This window comes from Lytechinus pictus, chromosome 14, assembly GCF_037042905.1.
Source record: "Lytechinus pictus isolate F3 Inbred chromosome 14, Lp3.0, whole genome shotgun sequence".
NCBI classification, from domain to species: Eukaryota; Metazoa; Echinodermata; class Echinoidea; order Temnopleuroida; family Toxopneustidae; genus Lytechinus; species Lytechinus pictus.
In genome coordinates this window covers 4,562,230-4,580,653 of record NC_087258.1, presented here as the reverse complement: position 1 = coordinate 4,580,653, position 18,424 = coordinate 4,562,230, and the positions used below count along the sequence as shown (strand labels likewise).

At 34.6% G+C, this 18,424-nt stretch overlaps 1 protein-coding gene across 1 annotated transcript; it reads right to left on the bottom strand.

The window, feature by feature from the left end:
* Positions 1 to 1,586: 1,586 nt before the first annotated feature.
* Positions 1,587 to 15,777, bottom strand: LOC129276017 (forkhead box protein J3-like; the record flags this gene model as incomplete). The annotated part of the gene is made up of 4 exons (XM_054912462.2): positions 1,587 to 10,367; positions 11,905 to 12,051; positions 13,259 to 13,357; positions 15,570 to 15,777. Coding segments are annotated over 4 exons (750 nt in total), but the record flags the coding sequence as incomplete, so codon positions are not given.
* Between the last annotated feature and the right edge of the window lie 2,647 nt (positions 15,778 to 18,424).

Below are 18,424 nucleotides of genomic sequence, written 5' to 3'. Positions count from 1 at the left end.
CCTTATTTTCTTCAATATACCACCGCCATTACCAAAATCATCAGCCTGTCATCACTGCCACCAGGCCCACCACCACAACACCATCTGCATAGCCAGGATTTAATTTTGGAGGGGTTGGGAACTTAACACGCTGGTGGCAGATATGATAGATTTAATTACCCGCTTTATGACCAGAAGAGTGGAGATTTTGTTGAATAAATTATGATGTAGGAAATGATGACTTTTCATACTTAGGGTAATTTTATATCTAATCCCATACCTGAATACCTTATACTTGCTAGCTGGAAATACTTGAGCCCAATACATCCATGGTGGAGATCGAAAACGGGGAGAAATATTGTCTGGAAACAGTGGGGAAAAGTATAATATCATCATTCCCTCACGGCAAAGCGTGAAAGCAAAATCTATGAAAATTTTATATTTATCAAATTGGAATGAGTACTTTTATTTCTTGCCCTTTCTTTCTTCACTTTTCATTTTCTCCTCATTTCCCTTCTTTTTTCTTTTTGGGGCATTTTTTTTTTTTGGGGGGGGGAGGGGGGGGGGGGCAGTCAAGAAAAAAAAGTCAAATTCATTAAGGACCAAGGTATAACCCTGAGTATTTGCTGGAAATACAGATCAATTTCTTTCCAATGGACATTGGTGTCACAACAAGAATAGAACCCAGTAATTGGTCATCTACCGGTATTCCAAATTACACATCCACTCGACCACAAAGTAAACTACAGCCACACTTGTCCATAAAAACCACTCACAAAGGAGCGGTCTTAAAGGGATGGTCCAGGCTGAAGATATTTATATTAATAAATAGATTAAAATTCACAAAGCAAAATTCTGAAAATTAGATCAAAACCAGATAACAAATAACAGAGTTATTGAATTTTAAAGATTTGCATTATTCCGGTGAAACAGTTCTCCGCATGTCTTTATGAATATTCATTAGGTGGGCTGATGATGTCATATTCCCACTTGTTCTTTTATATCTTGTTATATGAAATTAGGTTTATTAAAAAAATTTCTGATTAAGTGCATTAGTTATTTATTGCTGCAACTTATTTCATCATAATGAAGACACATCATTTACACATGCATGAAAAAATGAAATATTTATGATTTCATGTAATAACATAAGAAAAAGGAAAGTGGGGATGTGACATCATCAGCCCACCTAATGAATATTCATGATGATGTGCATATAACCGTTTAAAAAAAATATTAATAGATTTTAAAATTCAATAACTTTGTTATCCGATTTTGATATTTTCAGCATTTTGCTCTGTTAATTTTGCTCTATTTATTTAGATATAAATATTTTCAGACCAGACCATCCCTTTAATGAGCAAGTGATGTTTATGGACAGGATCCTGCCATATATGTTTCAATGAGGTAAAACTAATGTAGGGATACCATTATGGTCTTTGTACCAGTTGGTAGATCAAGCAGGGTCCCGTTTCATAAAGACAAGTTTACTATCTGCCAATTAAAATGAATGTTTTCAGTAGCTTTGAACTAATATAACAAGTTTTATGAAACAGGCCCCTGGTCTGACAGTGAACACACACATTCAAATCTGGGCACCAAGGTAGTTTCAAGTCAAGCTCATTTTATTTCTTTCTAGGCAAAAATGTTAAACAAATACACAGCATTCATGACAGTTCAATTGAGTATGATACATTCATATTTCACAAATGAAAGAAGATGTCATATATATATATTGGTTTTTATGTACAAAGACAGGCAATGCAAGTCTCCTATTTTACACATTTGGATATATATATATATCACAGAGATAAGGAAGATAACTATATGATTATGTACATATACTCATTTTCTTAATATATATCTCTCTAGCATTTGTAACAAGAGTTCAAAATAATTTATACAAAAATAGTTTAAAGAAGGGGTAACAACATCCCTGATGACACCATTTAAAAATGAAATGACTTTATTGCAATAATTGTCATTCTATTTACATATCAGTATGAAAGATTGAAGATCATCCAGCAACATTTTGGTCTAGATTTATGCATCGCATGAGAGTATGTGTAATCCCTACTTTTTAAATTTCAGTGGTAACCTCCTTCTGCAATTATTTGTTTGTGAAAAGGTCCTATTTCTTAAAGCTCTTATTAAGTTACAGACAAGTTTACGAAAAGGTGACTCTTTCTTATGCTAAATTTCCTGTTTCAACAGAATGAAAGAGAACCATCTATAATTCTCATCAAATATCAAACTTTGCATTCACATGCTTGTTAACAATACCATAATTTTTTCAGGGAAAATTGGATTTCATAGAAATGCAATTATTGCAAATCTGGGGCCTGTTTCATAAAGGACTTGCAACTTTTGTAACTTTGCCATTGTGGCAACTACCATGGTAACATGGCTCAGCAGCCAATCACAATCAAGGTTTCCATGGTAGTTGCCATAATGGCAAAGTTACACCAGTTGTAAGTCCTTTATGAAACGGGCCCCTGATCTAGCACAAGAAAGGGTCATGCTTGTCAACTTATTGTGGATTTATTAAGTTAGGTGGTCACTGCGCAACATACACTTTTTGATAGGTAAATTCAGAGTCCAACAAGCCTCTTAACTGTATGAAATAGTAAAACAATCCACAAAGAATATGCAGTTGCTTGAAATTTGAGCTACGTTAAGTGCACACATTTCTTCAATAATATATGTATAAATATCTTTATCTCTATAAAATAAAATTATTTCAACAGATCTGTCATACTTTGATTAGAAAACATATAGCTTCTCCCCACTGCAAATCATATACCCTTGAAGGCTTGTTAGTTATTTCTATGGATATAGTTGTTCTATATAAATATAACTCTAACCTTTGGCATGAGACGACTTAGAAATAAAGAGTATATTCAATAATAACTGTTAATATTCAATGTGCATGTCCTGATCCACTAACATTTATCCCAGATAACATTAATCATTAAAAAAAAAGTGTTTGCATCAGGGAAAAACAAATTATTTCAATATTTCATTTTTAATGTTGAGCTCGCCAGCCCAATTTTGCTACATTGTATTACAGATTATCCTAGATCCTGTTGGAATTAAAGGAGATTCTTATTACGTTTCCAGGGCTCTGGAGGGCACTTCGGTACGAATTCGACCTGAGCCATTGTGTAATTTTTCCCCAGTGTCACATATGCATGGTAAAAAGAAAAATTCGTAGGGGGTATATCACAAAGAGTAATATCCCACCCAATGAGAGTGATATGATTAATGCTTTGATGCATTATATAACACACACACCTGGGAATTGAAGTATGATTTGTTTTATTAAAGTCAACAATTAAATCTTTGTGAAACACCATCCCTACTATTGTCTAATCAGGGGTCTGTTACAGAAAGAGTTAAAATCAAACGCAACTTGATTTTCAACCGATGAAATGCATGTGTTATGGACTTGGGCTTAATTTTGCAATTACATTTAAACGCAACTTGTTCTGCAACAGGGCCCCAGGTATACTTCACTTACCAGAAAACATCAGATATTGTTCCAGTTTGAAAGCAGAGTACATTGAAATATCCCTTTCCAAATCATGGAGACTTACTTCAAGAATTTCAAAGGTAACAGAAATATTTGCAGAGTGAATGCAAAGCATTGGCTCTCTGTATTATGTCAAGTGAAATAAAATATCAGTATGAGCCTGAACTAAGGCAAGACATATATATTTTACTATATTTGGCTTGATGGTTTCTCACTGGTCCCAGAGCCTGTTTTATAGAGTTACGACTATAGTAGCTTTGTCACTAAAATGGTAGCAAGTCTCAGCAGCCAATCACCACCTAGGTTTCAATCATCGATACAATAATGGCAAAGTTACGTTAGTCAAAAGTCTTTATGAAACAGGCCCCAGGGACATGATGCATAAAGGTTATTTTATTCCCCCAACATTTGGTAACTACCCCAACAATGATTAACACCCAATCAAAATCAAGGATTCCGTTGGATGCTGGACATATAGTGAATTTTATGCAAAAGAGCCTAGGTGTGAACACACTGTCAAATTGAGTAGAGTACATGCCACTGAAAAAAAGGGAGCCCACAATGATTTAAGACAACATTTAGTGCTTACACTTAACTAATTTCAACAAACTAATGAAGACAGTATAAAGTTTAACATTTCCTTCTTTCAAAATCAACATTTTTTTCATATCAAAATAAACAATCAAATTAAAAAAAAAGGCCATCGCATCATGAAACACTCATTCTGGTCACAAGCCCTTTCAGCAGAAGAATCATTTTCAAAATCATAATTGTTGCAGTCATCCCCATACCACCACTTCTTGGAAAGTGCAATATTGATTAGAGCCCCTTTGACACAAAGCTTAGCAAGTGATCATGCTGTTGATTTGTATGACTAATTGCACAAAATGATAATTGCAATCAATCATAAAAATCAGTCATCCTATCGATTGATTAGCTATGTGTAAATGGCCCTGGATCAGTAAGGAAACATGAAATGCAAGGGTGTCTCAGAAAAAAAGTGGAACGGTTGGTTTTAAGTACTTTGCCTTTAAATTCAAAAGCTTGATTTTTATTTGTATCAATGCTTAAAACATTTCTAAGAGAAATTACTATTAAAGGTGAAGTAACACAAAGAAGAGAAGTTCAAAACAAGCAAAGTACTTAAAATCAAATTTTCTACTTTTTTGGGGACACAATCTATTTTTAGAACACCCTGTACCACTGTCAATCTTTGCGTGATATGATATGTCACAACGAATCATTCGTATTTTGTTAAATAGCTTTCACTTTTCTACATTCTCAATTCATAAAACCATTTGAACTGAAGAGAGTGATGATTTCAAATAAAATCAAACCAATGATCTAATGATATTGAGATTATTACAATCTACTTTTAATAACTTTGTGGTGTTTCACAAGGGTGTTCATAAGTTACATGTACACATGACATGTGACACTTTCTTGGGTGCATTTTAATGGATTGATTCTCATCAGATAGAGTTGAAAAGCCTGAAATGTGATTTTTAGTGGATTAAAAGTCTTATTTTATACAAGCATGGAAGATTCAATATTTTCAAGATTGATTAGGGTTCACGAACACACTCTTATTTTATCAAAACAGGAAAATTTTGTGATGTATTCACATTTAGCAAAAGAAATAACCCTCGCTTATGCATAAAACTGTGCCTAACATACAACAGCTTTACAAAATGATCCCCTCCTCTATCTTTACTGTGACCTTGAGAATGGATACCATCAAGTACATTACAACCTCTTTGAATAGTGTGTTGAGCTGTTCAAATTCTCATTGCTTAAACATCACTATATAAAGGTTTCATGAAGCATCTTTGTCAGTGGTTTTCAGAGACTAAATTGTTCTCAGCCAATCAGATGCAAGGATTTCAGTAGCTTATAACAGTTGTCAGTGAAAACTCACAGACAATTCATTTCATGAAAATGCTCCATATTGCTTATCTTTTTCCTGTGAATTTGACCTCTGATCATTACCATAGCTTGACAGAAATAGAGATGCATCCATACCAGCCTCTATAGATGACCGAGTTTTCATTGTCACTTGATCAATATATGGAGACATAACCCTGAAAAACACCTGCTCTATTAGATCCAACGTTGCCATTACATGAACGTGGGGAATATCGCATGAAAAGTTGTCAGTGATTTGCGCCGACTATTGTTATAAGCTACTACAAATCCTTGCAATTGAATGGCTCAGAGAAAATAGGTCAGTGAAACCACTGAAAAAACTTTGTGAAACACTGCCCTGAACCTTACTCCACTAACAAATTGATTTTCCTTTTCGATGGGGAATTTTTGTTTATAGTTCACTAAAAAATTTTCATTGCTGAGGCAATGCAATTTGCAAATCAAGAGAAATGTAGTTTCGTGAGTTTGCTCATACTTTTACAATATCTGTATTTGAGACTCTGACACAATATAGAAGTGTTCTCAAGACTGGCAGAACTAAAGCAATGAAGCTAAATGTACACTGTAAAATCCCACAGCAATTAAGCTACAATTAATATTAAAAGAGATTTGCTTTTATGCTGTAATGCAGTTGGATAGTACAATGTAAGATGTATTTATGATGTAATTCAAATTCACCACAAATATAAAACAACAACAAGAAAAATACAGAACACAAACGCACCTGTCTAGAAATACGAACAATGAACCCTATTACACGACAATCACAATGAAATATGATTGTATCATATTCAATATATTTTTTATGAAATATTTGAAATTACGAAAGAAGAATTCAGCAATCCAATATATCCTTTGTCAGTTGCATAGAATAGTGTGCCAGGCAATAATGTGGATTTCTATCATATTTCTTTACCGGCACAGTACGTTATTTGATGATCTAGATGATCTACACTGTACAGTAAATTTGGCGGTGTCACAGGCGAGGAAGTCAGATATCCTAATGTATGGTGTCTTCAAATAGACTGCGCAGGTGAAAAAAGTTCAGATTATCAGTACACATAGCCCTTTCTTTGGTTGTTTTTACTTGTGTAGGCAAAGTTAACAGTTGAATTCATATTTTTTAGCAAACCTTACAAATATAATTCTCTTGCTAAATTTCATATACATTGGCTCATTTTAATACACCGTTCCCTCAATCTTTATAGTGTAAAATTTTCATGGTATCTTTAAGCTGAACAGTAATTTTTGCTGACATCGCATTCTCATATTTTTTTGAACATCTGGCGCAGGTTTTGGTATTGTTTGCTAGTTTTCTGTGAGTGTGAGCAAAGTGTCATGTGTTGAATTGGTGTTTCCCATGTGGTGATGATGAAGACAATAAAGAGACAAACATTATTTTTCATGTTTTGTGTGTGTCTGTTGTGTCTTTTGGTTGTGACGTAGAATCTGAACATCCTTTTTATTTCCACCGATTCTATTTTTAGACATCATACGTTATGACCAGGTTAGACCTCCTAGCCTGTGACACTAGCAGTAACATTCCAAGAGACAAAATCCATCGTACTAAAATATAAAGCCTCATGATCTATGTACAGTAGGTCTCTGTCTTCACTGTCCATCAAAATTGTCACTTAAAAAAAGGCGAAGGATAACCTGAAACATTTCTTATAAAAAAGGTCACTTACATTCATTATTAATACAAAACTACAATATCAAGTTTTGCAAGAAAGACTATTATTACAGAATTTGGTGCTATTCCACACTGCGGACTCAGTCACATCAGTGAAATCGGTTAATTGCCTTTACGTCCACTCACCGCATGGTCTACTTTCATTTAGTCTAATGCCATTACGTCCATCAATATTTTTCTAATAACCATTTGGTCCAATAACCATTTGGTCCAATTATCACTTCGTCTAATCACTATTTCGTCTTATAACCAGTTGGTCTAATACCCATTTACTTTTTAATTCATTTTGAATAATTAACACTTAAGTTTAATTAGACCAAATGGTATATGGACTAAATGGCTATTGGACCAACTGGCTATTAGACAGAATGGCATTAGACTAAATGAAAGTAGACCATGTGGTGAGTGGATGAACTGATGATAGACTAAATGGTAGTAGACGAGTTGGCAATTGGACGAATTGGCATTAGACAAATTGGAAATAAACAGTGAAATCAACTCCAAATTGACCAAATCTATAACGTTATTTCCAATGACATACCATTGGTTGGTTTGGACTCGTGTGTGACTGTGGCATTTCACCTTTTTTTCCTGTGACTCTAGTCTTATGTTTTTAAAAGAAATATGTTACCGAACTTAAAAAGTGTGAAACAAATGCAATTGGTGATGAGCGGTATTTACCCCATCAGTGTTAAAGAATGCCCAAAGAAGAAAGAGAGATATTGAACTGGTATATAACTCCTACAAGCTTTACTAACCCTGTTTAATAACACTACATGTCAATGGCTGTTTAAAAATTCACAAACAATGCTCTGAGTTTAATTTAGAATTCACAAGAGGAATAACTTATTAAGATTGAAAAATCAAACTGTACCAAATAAAACATGATTTGAATTCGAGTAGTAAATACTCATAAATGACTGGTTATCCAAAAAATGCAAATAATGAATTATAAAATTGAAATATCATTATCATATCAAAAATCCTTTTAAAATTGAAATTGATCAAATGAAATTGATAACCTCCAAAGGAGCAAAATTCAATGATTGATATATTGCAATAGATATGAGCATGCATCATGCAATGATATTCCTATTTACTGTATGATTGGCAATTATGCAAGTCCCATTTAAATATTTCATGTATAAAATTGAATGAAAATGTACACAGCAAAGTGTCACTTTGTTCCAGTGGGGATAAACTCTTCTTCGTTCAAACAAAACAGATGTAGATTTACCCCACCAAATCAGTGCAAGATAGCATGGAAGCTAATGCACTCAATCTCCTAAAAATTCTCAAAAGATAATGAATCTATTTTATTAAAAGAGGTATTCACGAACAAAAATACGTACTATGAACACAAAACTAGCTGCTACTGGCAAACTGAAATATTAATCCAGATCGGCTGAGAATAGTCTATTGGATGTACAGAATGTGTCAAGGAAAAAAATAAACTCTGGTAATTTCAATAAGGTAGGGTCATTTCAATAGTATGCCCAGTTGTATAATGGGTGGACGGTTGTTTGTCCAGACAAAGTACCAGTGAATTTGCTTCGCGTTATTCAAAAGCGTGCCTTTTCCTCATCCTACTTTAGACCAGCCTACAAGAATAGCATATTTGAGAAAGATAAAGAGATTTGAGAGAAACCATAGAAACAGAACCAGCACAGTTTTGGGTGTATTGCCATTCACACTCTCACACACACACTCACCCAAGTATCACAAATATATAGCTGTTTGTCTATGTACATATCCACACCTGTACAACATAACTGGCGAGAGAGTGTTGACCATAAAAATATTCTCATAACACAAATAGATAAAAATTATCCCAGGCAATCACTATTGCTTTTCCCATCGGTTTCCATTTTCTTTGATGATAAACATTAAAGAAAGAGGATGAAGCTTGGGACTACATCTTTTTTTATTAAATTATTATTCTTGGTTCAATTTACCTGGCATTTTGCCATTTGTATTAAAAATAACATTCATTAAACTCATCATGCAGCAATGATTCATATCTATCTACCATCTCTGAAATCCTTCTTAAAAATGTTGAAAATTAGGGAGGTGCCTGTCAGAATTAGCCAAACAAAGAGCCTTAAAAAGTGAAGGATCGTTGTTCACTTGTGCTATATAATGGGTGATCATCGATAATAGATATCACTCCTCCACTTTTACACCCTTGTAAAGTACACAATTCCTTGGCCATTCTTCAGAGCAATCACCATCTTACATATTTGCTACAACACATGTCTTCTGGAGATACTATCCCAACCTGGAGCAGCATAACATTTGTTTTCCCCATCTCTGTCATGTGACTTCTTGAGAAAGACTCGACATGATTTACACAGGTGGTCTTTCAAAGTACACTGCACATTCTCATTTGCTTGAAAGCGGTTCTCGCAAGGTTGCAACTGCATCATCTGGTGTCCTTTCAAACGTCGAATTTACCAGATTCCTTTTCTCTCTTACATAACAGGTTTTCTTTGGATAGACATGGATGAATTTTGTTGTGACACTCGACACTGAAGCGATTGCAGCACGCCGTTGACGTGTTCCTTAACACTACACGCAGGCACAACCCTTTGATGCTGTCGTTGATGTTTCCAGACAGATAGATGTGCACTCAAGCTTTCTTTGATGAGGTCTTCCTCAGAGCACTTGCGGTTCGGACTACATCCCTGGAGTTGCCTAACAGCGGATCTAACACAGCCTCCAAAAGCGGCAGACAGGATAGGTGGATGTACCCAGAATGCTGAAAGCATCCTGCTCTCCCTTGCCCTAGGAACACACACAGGCTCCACAAGCGGCAGAGGAACGGTAGACATACCAAGAACGCTCAAAACATCCGGCTCTACCTTGCCTAAGGAACCCACCCAGGCCCTGAACACCAAGGAAAACAGGGGAGTTCTTGTCTCAGTCAATGCCCAGGATAGGGCTATGCGATTGTGTCCCACGGGAAATTATCCTCAATGTCATCATCGGGGAAGTCGGTGGTGCGCCGTGGCAGCACGCTCTGGTGATGGACTACCCGTTGCATGTTTGGCGATGACCCTTGGTGAGGTTGAGGGACCATGGTTGGGCTAAGGTTGTGACCCATGATCGGTGAAGGAACACCTAGGGATTGGTGGCTGCTGTTTGGGCTAAGGAGGGGCGGTGAACCCATTAGGAAACCACCACCTCCTGTTGTTGAGTTAGAGATGCTGCTATGAGGACTGTCACTGAATGCGCTTCCTGTAATGAGAGAATTGGCAAAATAACATAAATCAGACATCAAATCATCAGACATCATAGGGGAAACCCCGGTGTAGTGGTCCACCTGCATTCCCCCAACCAATTATATAGGGAGGAGATACCTGCGGGTCACAGTTCTGTGTGCGCGCCCTTCTAGGCGACCCAGATTGGCTGGCTCCTCCAAAAATGCGCCTTTGAATATCTTCTACAGATATATGGCGCTATACAAATGATGTGCATCATCATCAAATCATAATCTAATTCAATCATACAATACAATTCTTAAGTTGAAAGGAGCATTTTTGTTGTCGATAATAACCCCCATAACCTGAGGGCGTTGTGCTTAATAAAGCTTTTCGTAAATTACAATAAACTTATGTCTGTCAAAATTTACATGAAGGCGCTCCTTGATATGAAACTTCACTTTAAATTCTCTTGAAGCTAGACAGGAAAGAGTTGAACTCTCAAACAAAAATCAGGCTTCTTGCGGTCATGCCAAACACAAGAAAATAACAACCTTGATTTCAAGTAGAATTTCCTTTCCTACATCCTCTTTCAAACAATAATGTTTATCCGTGATAAACTAAAATCACTAAAAATGAAACATGCCTCACGCTTTCATGTTCTTCATTTAACCACAGAGTGTTTTGCTCTATTAACATCAAATCTGTCCTAGATTAGAGGTTTTACTTGTGATTATGATATGCATCTTATCCTACTTCTTATCTTTTCAAGGGATGGGTTATTCTTAGATATAAAAGGGTGGGTCATTCCTTTCATTTTTATAATTGAAAATTTATGAACATTTATAACTCAATCATCAACTTATTCTGTTTTCCATGTTATTCAACTTCATATTTAATCCTTCTTAAAAATCTGGCTATTACAAAGTTTCCTTATTAAAAGTCAATATAGCACAACCACTTATAACAGAATTAGCTCAAGACCTAAACTAATCATAGAGTAGCTGGGTCCTCATCAAGGATGCAACATTCTAATCTTGTAATCTTAAAGTAATTGTACACTGTAATGATACTATAACCAATTTTCTCTCATTCTTTACACAATACTCATACCAATTACCATAATATCTGTTATCTTCCATGTCATGGTTCAAAGTATTCTTTTTTTTTTCAATAAGAGCAAATGGCCATCATTTTTTTTAAATCCAAAATGAAACTACAAATGAACTAAGTGAAACTGAAATAGCACAAATACAGAAAGTAGGAGCCTTGAGAAAGTTTATAATTGCTTTATCCTCTTCCTGTTTCAAATGTTCTCTCAAAACCAACTTTATATCTATTACACTCGTGTCCTTGATCATAATAAAAATCTGTACTTGGTTTTAAACTGCTTATCACTTTATAAGAAGTCTCTAAGCATTCTAATGCAGCATAATAAACCTGGCTTTAGCAGAGCAGATGCTTCTGCATTTCAAGAATAAATTCCTGCCAGGTACCCATTTACCTCACCTGGGTTGAGGTTTATAGCACAATGTGGATAAATTAGTGCCTATTGAAAAGTTAAATCTGCCTACCTCCGCCACTACCCCGACTTGTGTTGAGATACCCAGCTACACCCGTTTGCTGGAAGAAGTTACTTAGCGACTCTGCTAGATCAGCAAACTGCTCAGGCTGCAATGACCAGTTCTTGGAGTCAGCTTGCTTCATACTCTCCATGAGACCTGGGATAAAAAAAAAGAGTTAGAGTCAAAGATAGTCAGAGAAGAGTCAAAGGTGGTCCGGTGGCAATGGTCAGAGGTAAAATCTTGTGGCGAGATCAGCAAACTGCTCCAGCTACAATGACCAGTTCTTAGAGTCAGCTTGCTTCATACTCTCCATGAGACCTGGGATAAAAAAAAAAGAGTTAATTAGAGTCAAAGATAGTCAGAGAAGAGTCAAAGGTGGTCCGGTCCGGTGGCAATGGTCAGAGGTAAAATCTTGTGGCGAGATCAGGAAAATGATCTAGCTACAATGACTTAAAAGTTCTCTGAATGTTCTTGTCTGATAGTCTTTGCAAGCCCTGTAATGGTAAAAGAGAGTCATAGAGGGTCAAATAGAGTACAAATGAGAGTTGCGACTTCATAGTCAGTCCATCTAACTTCTATGGCATCAACTACCAGTTCTCATTAGCAATTCAGTTAAATGTTACGGCAGACTCTTTGAGTCTGTTTTTCTTAGTAAACAGTAAAGGGTGTCAAAAAGTTGGCAGTCAATGGGATCACAAAATTATATTTTTTATCTTTAAAATTTGCCGCATGTCTTTAATAGGCAGTCTCAGATGCAGAACCAGCTGAATATTAAAGACACATTTAAAGGCGGACTACTGTGCAAAGAAAATGCTACCCTTGAAGGGTATTGTATCCAGCCTAGATGGATATGCCATTACCGTTTGTAAGTTTTAACATTACCGATTAAACAAAGTCTAAAGTCATATTGGAAGTCAGGAAACATATCAATGGTTGGCCTAGATGACATTTAGAGTTCCAACACCGTTCCACTTCCTTTCCTTTGGTATATTTCCAGACCAACCCTGGTAATTACACAACTTCAGAAGGATATTAAGCAACACTTCCAATTCCATAAAATGAAACGAGTGAAAGATAATCAACGGTCTACCGGTAAAGCCACTATTGGTTTTCATGGAAATAAAATTTTCAATTTCACTTTCATCTGCGGTTTTGAAAAACAGGGAATGTTCATGAGTTATTTTTGAGATTCCTATTTTACATTTTTTTAGAAGAAGAATGCAATTTTTACAGCATCATCATTTGTGAGAAAAAATTGGTCTAGGGATCCAATGTAAGTAATCTTAATCTATTCTTTTAATTGTTGTTATTAAAAAAACTAATGAGGAGTTGGAAAAGGAGGGGGCGGAGTACTACAACTTACCTGCAAATTGTGATAAATCTAAATCTGAAAAGTTGTAGCTACTCGCAACACGTACACTCTCTTTCAGAAGGTCAAGGTTATTCAACCAATCTGAATTTCCTGTTGTGAAAAAGAAGAAAAAACAACAACATATCATTAATGCAACCCTATTTATTCAGTTTATGTTGTGTTCAATTTTCAGCTATATGGGTGCAGAAGAAGATGGAGAATTTAAGGATGAGAAGATAAATGAGGGGGAGAATGAGGTAGAAGTAGGAACAGACAAAGAAAAAAAGAGGAAGAAGAAATGAAAAAAAGGAAAACAAGATGTAAAAGGAGGAGAGAATAAGAAAATGGTGGTGATGGTAATCAAGGAGTATATATATGAGAAGATTGAGAAGAATAGGAATTCCATGTAGGAGGAGAAGCAGAAATGAGAAGGAAGAGAAGAAAAAGATAGGATAAAGGGGTCAAAGCATGAAACATGAGGGAGGAAGGAGATCTAAAGCAAAAGACAAGACAAAATGAAAGGAGGAAAAAAAAAAGAAATTTAGAAAAAAAGAATGAAAGACAGAAAGGAAAGAACTAAAAGAAAAGAAAGACAGAAATAAATAAATAAATGAAAGAAAGAAAGAAAGAAAGAAAGAAAGAAAGAAAGAAAGAAAGAAAGAAAGAAAGAAAGAAAGAAAGAAAGAAAGAAAGAAAGAAAGAAAGAAAGAAAGAAAGAAAGAAAGAAAGAAAGAAAGAAAGAAAGAAAGAAAAAAAGAAAGAAAGAAAGAAAGGAAGAATAAAATTTTAACTTAGAAGGAATGAAAGAAAGAAATACAGAAACAAAGAAAACAAATCAGCAAGAAAGATAACACCTAAAATGACAAGCATTGCTCTGGAAAATCAATGGGAAATCTCAGTGACATCCGCCAGGATATTTCACTTCTAAAAACAAACTCCCTTCATCCGTTTTCAGATTACCCTCAAATCGATTTCTAAATGTACCAACATTGTGCTCTTCTAAGAATACACATTCCTGTTATCATTTCGCCATGTGGGAAAGATGTATTAGATTGTATCAATAGTGAGATATGAGTATTATACCCCATTTTCTAAATTCTTGCCCAAATGTGATTTACACTTATAAATCAGTTTATTCACATTTTTTATACAGGAGAGATGAATTTTGAGATACATGAAGTATTCAGCAGAGCTGAAGCAGATATTTGGTTACAAAGAAATAAAAATCAATATCAGATTTTAAGACCACACTTGATAAAACCTGAAAAATGATAGAGCTTCACAAAACTATTTCCAGAAGAGAAAAACTATTAGATATCCATCAAAGCTAATAAAAATAGATCTGGTTATGAAGGTGAAAAGAAAATCAATAAGATTTCAGTCCCTGCTTGGTGAATCTAAAAGTGACAGAACTCTCTTAATATTTTGTACCAGAAGAGACAAACTTTGAGATATCCATCAGAGCTATTGAAAATAGATCTGGTTATAAAGGTGAACAAAAAATCAATATAAGACTTCAGACCACACTTGATAAAACCTAAAAATGACAAAGCTCCACAAAACTATTATACCCAAATGAGACAATTTTTTTGATATATACATCACATCTGAGATATATCTGGTTTTAATTATGACAGGAAGAAAAAATCAATTTAAGATTTTGAGACCATTTTTATAAATCCTAAAACTTAATAACAAAAAGATCAGACAAGATATAGTAGTTTATTTGTTTCAACAAAACTTGCTTTCATTTCAACAAAGTGGTGGGATAAACAGTATGGAGTAGATTGATATGGACACAATCAGTTTAAAGAGCATTGCTGCTTTTAATGCTATATTCATACATGTAGTTCATGGTTTTAACATTGAAATCACTGCAGACAAGGAAGGAGAGGACCTTATCTGGTTCTTAAAAATCTCATTGTTACATGTACCTTATACCTCAGTCACATTTGTTCTACGGCGGCCGTACGGCGAGTCGAAAACAGCCGTTTAAACATTTTTCGTACCAGCTAAATATAGGTGGTTTGAATAAAAATGAATAAAACGGCTATTTTCGACTCGCCGTACGGCCGTCGTAGAACAAATGTGACCAAGGTATTAGTTGTATAATTTTTTTTCTTTTTTAGCATCGTTAAACTTCAGTAAAGAGAAAGGTGGTAGCTAAAAGAGCAGGTTTGATGGAAAATTGTAAGTGAAAAATAATATGAAAACTGTCATAAATGTCAGAAAATCTTGGGATATCATGGTACATAATACAGCTATCTGCAATTACATGTCACATGACTTTATGAAACACATACAAAACTGTTATATAGCATACCTAATGATAGTTGAAGAGCTTGCTGTTGTGATTGTTGTAAGACCTGTTGCTGCTGTTGCTGGTTTAGTTGTTGTTGTTGATTGTTGTTGAGCGAGGAGAGACTACCTTGTGAGCTGTTGAAGGCACCCTGTTGATGACCCAACGAATGTGATGAGTTTGATTGCTCCAGTTGAAGCTTGTACTGTGTGATGATGTCACCAACATCTACATGGAAATCAAAGAGAAATTAAATAATGAAAGGCATTGGTTCACATTGATTTGACTTTTAAAACTCTTAACTGCTATTAGTCACACCTTTGTCTGCAATAATATAAGAATGAATACGTTAAAAAACTTCACCTGATAATAGTGCTTCAGGAAAAAAAGTAAAGAGACCAGAAAAATGATTTCATATTCAAAATAATATATATATGTACATGATGTATTACAATAACGGTCCCCAGTAACGACTTTTTAAAGGAAATTTTATACATCTTTAAATTGTAGACACAAAATTGATGTTAATAAGTTGGTTCATTAGAACAATATTAAAATACAGCTTACATCAAAGTCCATGATTCTTTTTTTAATGAATAAGACCTCTGTACATGTAAGATTAATCAATGTCTTTACCAAGCCACATAGTATGTAGCCTACATGTAGAACATGGATGCCCTATGCCTCATAACATATAATTAATAGGGATTCAACACAGGAAGGGGGGGGGGTCAGGGGCAAATTTTTACTTTTACATGATTAATTGCTACGCATTCTGTAATATGGGGCACAGAACTTGTCTATATTTGAGGTAAAACACCCTTTGCCCCTTGTATCCATCCCACCTCCTTGTCATATCTGAGGGTGTGATGAAACACTAGTACTTTTGATGTTATAAGACTGAGAATGACGTATATGTACTTTCTAGTGTGAATAAATTCCAAAAAATTAAATGTAGTTTCATTTTTAAACCAAAGGACAAAGATTTCCTAGATAAATTGAATTATTTGTGCTCTGATTCATCATCAATTACCAAATCTAGATTAGATATGATCTATTTTCAGTTTTCTTTTCAGATCTGCAAAGAATTCTTGAAATATATGAATAACCAGACCGAATTGTAAAAAAAGTACATTTATTCATAGTGAAGTATAATCTCTAGTAATAAATCAATGTATTCTATAATTCAAGATATCAAGAGACAAATAAATATTTGAAAATGAGGAATTTCACAATTAAGGAGGGACAATGGAACAGTAGTTCATACATGTACATGTTGATATAAAGTGAATAGCCCATTACATGTATTTTCAAATTGAGTTTTTCATTTCAGTCAAAGGTTTTTTTTTTGCTGGGTGGGAGAAGGGTAATGAAACAATAAATATTTTTAATAGAACTGTGGTAGTATGAAAATGAAGGTAGGGCGTCAAAATAGCAGAAGTCTATAAGAAATTGATTGAATCATTATTTAGGTTTCAGAACTGTGCATTTGTTTTCAAATATCTACAAAATTAACTCATTGAATGAAAGATTTCCTTGTTTTGAATCATCCAGCTGAAGTGTGATTAATGGTCTAAATGTGATAGTGTGACTGCGCTGGTAGAATGACAACAAAAGAAAATTGTTAACATCAGAGTGATAGTATTAAAGAATAGAATTATATGATAGAAACGTGTGTGAGATAGTATGGACAGGTTTGTAGGGGCATGGTAGTATAATCATGACAGATGCTATTATCATTTAAAAATAAACTCTATAACATATCCACAATGCATGAGTTTCACTGGTCCAAGTACTATCTGTATATATTTGTCTCCCAATTTTCATCCATATCGTTCAGTCAAATCTTTAAAAAAAAAGCTAAAAATCTGTTCATTTTTAGTAATCTCTGAGTGCTTCTTTGAATACAATATAAAGCACTTGGGAGGAAAGTTATATTCTAATTCTATTTATTCTATATTATCTGAAGTGCTTTGGGCATAATTGAAAAAGTTAGATACTGTAAATGTCAGAATGTACATTATTATACAGTTGTATCATGGACCTAGAGTAGTAGGTTCATGATTGTATGTATAGTGAGAATACTTAAAGGACAAGTCCACCCCAACAAAAAGTTGATTTTAAAAAAGGAGAAAAATCCAACAAGCAAGTCACAGAAAATTTCATCAAAATCAGATGTAAAATAAGAAAGTTATAACATTTTAAAGTTTCGCTTAATTTCACAAAACAGTTATATGCACATCCTGGTCGGTATATAAAAATTGGCAGACTGATGACGTCACGCACTCACTATTTCTTTTGTATTTTATTATATGAAATATTCTAATTTTCTCCTCCTTGTCAAGTGAAACAAAGTTTTATTTCTCCCTGAACATGTGGAATTACCATTATTTAAACAGTTAATGGTTAAGTTATTAGTTGGTCCTTATTGTCAAATCTGTAAAAATTGAAATATTGTATTATTCAAACAATAAAAAACAAAAGAAATAGTGAGTGATGGACATCATCGACTCTCTCATTTCCATATCGCTGAGTTGTGCATTTAACTGTTTTGTGAAAAATAAGCGAAACTTTCTTATTTTACATCCGATTTCGATGAAATTTGCAGCGTTATGTTTGTTTGATTTTTCTCTATCGATTCAAAATCAAAAATTTTCTGGGGTGGACTTGACCTTTAAGGAAGATTAAAGAGTAGAAGTGTTACAAGTACATAGTGAGAGTATGATAGCGAACTAATCACAACCAGGCAATCTACTACACATGGGACTATGGGACAGGATCTGTCGCGACAGTTTAATAGAAAAATTCCTCTTTAGCTCTGTAGGGACATCGTATGACATCACATCCCACTATAGTGTTCCTGGCTGGAAAAGGGCATC